The sequence below is a fragment of the Lactuca sativa genome, chromosome 8 (assembly GCF_002870075.4).
Source record: "Lactuca sativa cultivar Salinas chromosome 8, Lsat_Salinas_v11, whole genome shotgun sequence".
Taxonomy (NCBI): Eukaryota; Viridiplantae; Streptophyta; class Magnoliopsida; order Asterales; family Asteraceae; genus Lactuca; species Lactuca sativa.
Genome location: NC_056630.2, coordinates 157,480,361 through 157,489,411, shown reverse-complemented (window position 1 = coordinate 157,489,411; position 9,051 = coordinate 157,480,361). Strand labels below are relative to the sequence as shown.

General features: G+C 39.9%; 1 protein-coding gene across 1 annotated transcript; it reads left to right on the top strand.

Annotated features, from left to right (window-relative positions):
* The first annotated feature begins 3,010 nt into the window (after positions 1 to 3,010).
* Positions 3,011 to 3,360, top strand: LOC111884054 (heat shock 70 kDa protein 2-like). The gene is made up of 2 exons (XM_023880385.1): positions 3,011 to 3,195; positions 3,276 to 3,360. Exons 1-2 carry the CDS (start codon positions 3,011 to 3,013, stop codon positions 3,358 to 3,360), a joined length of 270 nt encoding a protein of 89 aa, XP_023736153.1.
* Positions 3,361 to 9,051: the final 5,691 nt, after the last annotated feature.

Here is a 9,051-nt window from a genome sequence, read left to right as displayed (position 1 = left end):
CATTACTTGTTTCCTTCCATAAACAATCTCCGAGATGAATAAGCACCAATTCAACATCTTTGGTCTTCTTAGCAGTAATCATAGCCAAATTCTCTTCCCAATCATCAATCATAGCATTAGCACCAAATTAAGCCTACATAAAACAAAAAAGTCAACAGCTTGGATACTTTTTTTTTGTCTTTTTTCTTTTTGAATTTTGTAAATAATTGATATAATCATATTAAATTTTACAAAAAAGGACAAAGTTGACTTGCCTGAACTGTTGATGATACCCTATTAAGAAGCAAGTTTTTTTGCCCACCAGGCTTATCGCTATTAAGTCATTCTGTCCAGACCATTTCTATTGATCCCTCACTCAATGATCTCTTTATTGGTACCACCCCTGCCATGATTGGTGAATGTAATCCCACTAAACAGAGCTCCATTCAGAAAAAAGAAAACATTACCAATATCGACATCGGGTACGGGTCCGACCCGTCTTTTTGTATTCACTCGGGCACCTTTATTCATCAAGATTGTACCTAACCATAAATCTGCCCTTCTTGAGATTCCCGGGATTACCCCTTTTGCATCATCGAGTTGTGTGATCTTTATCCTTAGTAGATTGTAAACGAAAACCACACGTTGGACTATAAATGCTTGCGGAAACATTTTTGATAGCATTGATGCTTTCACTTTCACAAGCCAAACATATAGCCCGTAACCTGGAAGGTGAACTAAAGCAATGCCAAAGTACCTTCAGGATGTGAAAAGTCATATCTACCCCCGACAGAAATATATATACATATATATATATATATATATATATATATATATATATATATATCATTGGATGCAATGCAACATACCACATGGGAGCCCATGGAGTAGCAATTTCCAGGAAGGGATAAGGCCACCTGTAATAGCCTCTCAAACTTCAACCCCGGGAAATTTTATAGTAAATAATTGATAAATGACAAAAGAAGTGGGTTCTGGTAAGTGGAAATCACCATGTAAAGCAGCAGGCATGCATAACCCACTGGAAAATTATATAAGCTGAGCTCCACAAGACAAAGTATGTTAACCCGTGCCAAGTAAATTGCTACAAGGGGCACAAGAAAAAGACAAACAGTGAGATAATGGCATCAGCTCGACACTTATTAGGATCATTAATATAGTGAATAAGCAATTGGTGAATGCGATCTAATCACTTACTAGGCTGTTGAGAGCAGAATCCAGGAGGAGAAAAACAGTATTCAGGGAGTGCATGCAACCAATCAACTGCAATCACAACAGAGATTTATTTATAGCCAAACTAACTCAGACTCAGAATGCCAACAGCAACAGTTCCGAATGAATCATAATGTACAGATATATTTGTTATGAGCTAGCAAACAATAAAAAGAGAATGATAATTATTTCCAGGAAACAAAAGGAAAAAGGAGGAGATTTTAATCTCATTTGAAGAGTGTGAGAGGTTGGTATTGTATTCCCAAATCCCAATGAAAGAAAAAGGGAAAGGGACAAATATGCTAACCAGGGTAAGCTTGAAGCCATCGCCAGACTGAAACGGGAGTAATAAGCACCAAAATACAAGGTCAGTAAGCGCAACAGCACCTACACAAGTCTATTCACATACACCAAGAATCAGCTTTAAACACTTTTAAAAAAAATCTCATGACTGCATGAATATCAGAAAGCTCAAGATGATCAATCTCCTTAGCAGAATTGTAACGATTTGAAGATGGACCAGAACCCCCTTGTGATGGGAAAATTGGAACATGAAATGTAATGAAATAGGTCACCAAATGAATCAACACACCTTAAGTTTGTCTTGGCTGGTAAATGAAAGGACACTAGCTGGAAGTGATAAAATGAGAGGAACTAATTCCCTAAACGAAAAATAAAAAACAAAAATGTCAATAGATTCAAGAATAAATGTGTTAAGACTTAAGAGAGAATGTTATTCACTTGCCTATTTTGATCTAAGCAGTCTAAAGCATCAATTTGGTGATATAAATCCTTGCTATTGCCAGGGATTCCAATCCCAAGAAAAAATCTTGCCAAACCCAATATCTTGTCCCCTAGTATCTGCAAATATCAAATAAAAAGAATTATAAAATTTAAAATTATGAGCATAGGAAATACAAGTGGTGTCTAGAAACATAATAAGATTGTGTCATATATTAAAACCTCTGGAAGCGGAAGCGAAAGTTGTCAGCCCACAAACAACTGATGAGGTGGCTGAAACAGGACCTTGATGTTGATCATAAAAGAAATTGGCCCCATCATCTACAAAATTGTATAAAAACAGGAAGCATGTATAAAAAATAATGATATCTCCCATGTTAGAATATAATTCATGCACTAACCATATTTATCTAAATTTTCAAATAGCTTCACAACATTCTTTTTCAGTGCCTTAATCTGCAAAAAGAAAAGGATAATTAGAACAGATAAGACCCTTAATGCAATAATATGTCCAGTAAACAAGAAAGTTAAGAAAAAGGCACAAGCAGCTGAAATTTATCAAATTCTTCAATGTACAACTACAATTGTAGAAGTTTATAAAAAGTTATAAATGCCACAACATATAATGTGCACTAAAGCTTAAAATGTATCATGGCTGATGTGATACGTTAAGTGGTCTACTAAAGCTTAAAATTTGGTTTAGACATTTTAACAAACACATGATGTGCACATTATGTTGATCAGAATACATGGCCTTTCAATTCTCACAGAACCAAAAAAAAAATTGAGAAATAAATACAGGAAAGGAAACCAAATGACATTTTCTAACAAAAACTAATCAATCATGAGGAACACAGCGCAAGATGAAAAAATGAAGTAGTACCGATGGAATGGGGACGGCGGCGACTTTTCATGTCCAAACTTACATCTAGTATCGTTCCAATTTGGGAAAGCATGTGAAGGGTCTTCTTGAAAGATAATATTGCAAGGTACAGGGCAAAAGAACAATATTACAATTACTAATGACAAAGGAAGACCTTCAAAGGATAAGATTGAGAAGATGGTTCAGGAAGCTGGGAAGTATAAGTCTAGAGATGAGGAGCCCAAGAAGAAGTTGGAGGTGAAGAATGCTTTAGTGAATTATACGTACAACATGAGGAACACAGCGAAAGATGAGAAGCTTGGTGAGAAGTTGACTCCGGTTGATAAGAAGATTGAGGATGCGATTGATGAGGTGATTGTGTGGTTATATACAAATTAGTTGGCTGAGGGGGATGAGTTTAAGGATAAGATGAAGGAGCTTTTTCCCATTTTGAAACTTTTAGGATAGAGGGAGATAGAGAGAAAGAGAGGAGTAAAGAGAGGGATAAGATTGAATTAATAAATGTAGGAGGCGCTGGAGGTGGGTGAAGGCGGAGGCCCTAGGGCTTCTTGTTGCTAATTCAAAGATCAACATCAATGGTAGAAGGTGGAGGCATCAATAGAGGGAACAAGGTAAAAAAAAAAAAGAGGAGATCAAACCATTTAGTGTGAGGGTCGATTTGGAAGAAATCTCAAACCCTTAACCTTAAACATGATGTGAAGCGATCGATCCATAATCTTCTTCGTCTCCGTCAATTCCTTGGGCTCACATAATCGGACGATGGTGGTAAATGAAGCATTCTTCAAGAAAGAAGGTGCATCGCCGCAGTTTGAGGCTAGAAGAGGCAACGGCGATTGGAGGCAGTGGATGTGGGTGAGGGGTGGAGATGAGGAAGAAGAAGGTGGGGGTTTAAAAATTTTGGGATTTCATTTTCCCTCGGAGACGCGCGTTTCTTAAAAAAATATAAAGTGACATTCACAGAGGACGCACAAGTGCCCTCCATGTTTTTATATTTTTAAATGAGACACTAATTTAAGGGCACGCAATAATGCGTGACCTAAATCCATAAATTTTTTGAAGAGATGACACTTTTTTAACGTCACTCTCTTTTGCGTAACATAAATCAATGAGTGTCGTGGTTTGCGCGTCGTAAAAGGCTGTTTTTCTAGTAGTTCCACTAATGTCATGTATAAGAATTTTTACAAACAACTACCAGCGTAAGTACAGAAAAAAGTCGAACTGCCTAAAAACCACCTGATTAGCTTTATTGGCCATGCCATATGGCCAGAAGGTACTATCATGTTACCACTTACCCTAATTGATCACAATAACAGCAAAAACAATACCCAAATCGTACGTTTTGTCCTAAAAAATGTGTCATCACCATATGACATAATTTTCGGGAGGACAACAATGCATAAGTTTAAATCCATAACGTCAACATTCCACGGGGTGGTCAAGTTCCACACGATGTCAGGAGTGGGTGCAAAACAACTAAGAGAATATTAGGGCATATGGATCAAACTCAAAGTAGAAACAATGGCAACAACAACCTTAACGATTTTAGAGCACTAGAAAAAAATAGAATTCTTGTAATGAAAGAAAACAAAGACATTTGCTAGAATGGTCATACCAAGAACCCCGATGTTCGATATTAACAACTTCGATGAGAATAAGTGTCTGGCACATGCATTAAAACTATTGGCAGACAGAGCAACATGGCATGTCATGGAAAGGTGACACGTCTATGATTGTGAAAAGTTTAATTGGACAATCAACATTACACCAATTAGCACCCAAGGACTAGAAAAAAATGGCAAATAAAGAGCAAGGTGAGGTCGAAGGAATACGCACTAAAAAAGTACCGCAATCACTGAGTTAGGCAATGTTGAGGACAACAAAACAATTAAAAGTAAGGATAAGGAGAAACCACTCAAAGGATGGAGAAGTAGGTAACAACATAATTAGAAGACAAAAATGAAAAGCTTAAGAGAATTATACAAAAGCAATAAGACACAAATAAACAAGGTTCATAAAGAAGGTTACAAAAGGAAGAGACAAGTAATCGGATTGTTACCATGGGGAAATAAGAAGAAACGAACGGGAATGATAGAAATGTTACGATCTCGGATCGAGATAAAGGAGCAGACAAGGGAAGAATATGAAGGTAGCCCATTCAACACTACCATGAACAACCAGGGGAAACTAGGTAAAAAGGATGGCAACCACTACTTTTAATCATGAATGGATAAAATAGACGAATGAAGCAATTCACTGAACATCAAAAAATACACATATTCTTAAAATGTAGCTCGGTCAGCCGACTACACTTATATAATGGTGAAAACCATATGCTGAGCAAGGGTACATGCTTATCCACAGAATACACATATTCTTAAAATGTAGCTCGATCAGCCGACTACACTTATATAATGTTCAAATGCCATATTTCGATCAAGGCTACCTGCTTAGCCAAAGAATACACTTATTGTTAAAATGTAGCTCGGCCTGCTAACTACACCTATAAGGGTCAGATATCTAGACCAAGGCTACACACTTAGCCAAAGAATACATTTATTCTTAAAAAGTAGCTCGTTCAACTGACTACACTCATATAATGGTGAAAACCCATATTCCGACCAAGGATACTGATGTGCAAAATTATACCTACCAATTTTACATTTATAACCTAACATAACTTAACTAACTAATACACTTTGGCAGTGTACCAAGTCGAATTATAGAATAGAAAAGTAATTTAGGTATCAATCACATAGAACAATATTTAATTAATAAAATAACTACTAAGAAAAACAACTAAAAGTGAGGGGGGAGGGGTTTACTGTAACATCTCAAAAATCACAAGAAATTTAAACTTTTGAAAACAACCCATTTACTAAAAAGAAGTGTTTACATAACCATTGTTTCCAAAAACATTATTCAAAACCGAAGTCTCCCAAGATCAACAACATAAAACCAAGGATGTGTATGGCCACGCCTTTGCCTTGCAACAATCCTCACAAGTACCTAAAACAAAACTAAAACTGTAAGAAAATGCTTAGTGAGTTACGCCAAAGTACCACCACACAAACATAACAAACAGCAACATGCATACAGAGCCTTTAACACGACTGGACTACCTCACCGGGCCTTTAGCCTATCTGGACCGCTCTCTGCACCTTCGGCCTGACTGGTCCACCTCGTAGGCCTTCAGTCTATTCGGATCGCCCTGAGTACCTTGGCCTTTAGTCCTAGCTGGCCTACCACAACCCAGTATACCATCACATATCAACATATACCATAACAATCAATAGCTAGCAGATACATGTAGTCATACAGATTTAACAGATCACTACAGCATAACAACATCCTATATACCAAGATACAAATCTAACAGATCACTACAATATATTGACATACAGTAACCCAGGATATCAATCCAATAGGTTAGCCTTGGCGCCTTCGACCCGTACGTATAGTGAGGAAAAATCACCTCACAATATGAATGTATTTTGAATAACACCAAGCTACGACAATTGGCTCAACCCAAATCCTAAATGTCAAAAAAATTCCCATTCTAAATTAATAACCTTTTCCAAAAATACCCTTGGTAAAAGTTGGTTAAAATCCACAAGTAAACCGAGTTAACACAGCCGAGTCAACTCAGCCAAGTCGACATCTAAAGGACTACCTCAGACCTTACCAATACTCTGTGACCAATCTCCCCATCAAACTAGGGTAGACACTTCCTCCTATAAAGAAACTCAAAAGGCGGCGCACTGATACTGGAGTGATAACTGTTGTTGTAAGAAAACTCAGCTAAGGGGAGGTTAGAGTCCCAGCTCCCACTGAAGTCTATGACACATGCTCGCAACATGTCCTCAAGTGTCTGAATGGTCTGCTCACTCTAACCATTATTCTGCAGATGATAGGCAAAGTTACGATGCAACCTCGTACCCAATTGCTCATGGAAATTCTGCCAAAAACGAGATATGAACCGAACATCTCGATCTGATACAATGGAAACTGGAATACTGTGTTGAGCAACAATCTACGCACATTCAGATCGGCCAATTTCTTGTCCAAGAACCCTCTCAAATGGCCAAAAAGTGGGTGCTCTTGGTCAGACAGTCTACAATAACCCAAATCGCATCGAAGCCCTTAGCCGTCCGAGGCAACTTGGTGATGAAGTCCATAGTGATATGTTCCCATTTCCACATGGGAACCTCCAATGGATGTTGCTTTCCATGCACCTTCTGATGCTCGACCTTGACCATCTGACAGGTCAAGCACCTCTTGACATACCAGGCTATTTCTCTCTGCATACACGACCACCAATAACTAAACCTTGAATCCCGATAAATCTTGGTGGCTCCACGATGTATCGAAAACCTAGACTTGTGTGCCTCCTCCAACACAGTCTATCTGACCCTACCAAAGTCTGACATCCAGACCCGTCCATACCGGGTGAATAATTCCCGCATGTTAGTGGTGAACTTGACAACCTCACCCCTGAGCCTCTTTTACTTCCAATTCTCCTTTTTGACTTCCTCGGCCCGATCCTCCATAATCAAATCAAGAAGCGGAGAATCAACCGATATTCTCATACACACACTATCGATAGAGGAATTAGCCTCCTTGCAGATCAAAGCGTCAGCAACCACATTCGCTTATCTGGGTGATACAGGATCTCGCAGTCGTAATCCTTGACCACGTTAAGCCACCTATGCTACCTCATATTCAAATTTGACTGATCCATGAGATATCTCAAACACTTTTGATCCGTGTAGATGTTATACCAAACCCCATACAAATAATGGCGCCAAATCTTGAGAGCAAACATTACTGCTCCCAACTCCTGATCATGAGTCGGATAGCGAACCTCATGCGACTTTAGCTGCCGAGAAGTATAATGATAACCCTCCCACGCTACATAAGTACCGCTCCTAGATCAGAGATGGATGCATCACAAAATACCATAAAGTCCTCAACACCCTCGGGGAGGATCAACACTGGTGCCTCATACAAATTATGTCTCGGCGTCTCAAATGCAACATGCTGCTCAGGTCCCCAACAGAAATCCACTCCCTTCCTCATCAGACGAGTGAGGGGTACTGCATCTTTGAGAAGTCCTGAATAAATCTTTGATAATACCTTGATAATCCCAAGAAACTTCTGATCTGCAAGGGAGACTTCGGGACCTCCCACTACATAATCGCCTCGATTTTGGCCGGATCAACCAAAATCCCAACCTGATTAATGACATGCCCCAAGAACTGGACCTCTCGTAACCAAAAATCACACATCGAGAACTTGGCATATAGTCGTTCTATCCTCAAGGCCCCAAGAACCTCTCAAAGATGATCCTTGTGCTACTCCCTAGTCTTGGAATACACCAAGATATTATCAATGAACACAGTAACTGATCGATCAAGCATTAGCCTCGACACCTAATTCATCAGATCCATAAATACCACGGGCGCATTTCTGATCCCAAATGGGGTCACCACAAACTCGTAATGACCATAACGAGTCCGGAACACGGTCTTCTCTACGTCTTCCTATCTAGCCCTCACCTGATGATACCCTGATCTCAAATCGATCTTAGAGTACCGAGACGCACCCTGTAACTGATCAAAGAGGCAATCAATCTGTGGAAGGGGATAACGATTCTTCACCGTCAACTTATTTAACTCCCAGTAATCAATGTACATCTGGTACGATCCATCATTCTTCTTGACGAACAAAATCGGGGCTCCCCACGGAGAACTGCTTGGTCTGATGAACTGTTTGCCTAACATATCCTAAAGCTGAGAGGACAACTCCTGCATCTCACGACGACCGGTCTCCTGTGGCCCTTGAGACGAAGTCGAGGCGCCCTGTAGTTCGGCAATCCGGTGCTCATCCGCGATCACTCTCTCCTCGAGAGCCTCGTGCCTTTCCTGATACTCCCTTACCTCTGCCCGAGCGGGGGCAAGGTCCTCGATGAGTTGCTCCATGGGATAGAAATCTCTTTCCAAATCCCTTGTACGTGCATTGGTGGCTTCTGCAACAACGTTGAGATCCCGAATTCGATCCGTCATCTCCCTATTCTGGTCCCCCAGGTTCATGATTTGCTGGATCACGACTGGGAGGTCCCTGTCATCCGGTCCCCCATGATTGAGGTCGTAGTAACCCCGTTGATCTTCAAATGGTGATCGCTGTTGTTGTTGACGGCTCCACCTCTCGATCACTATTGC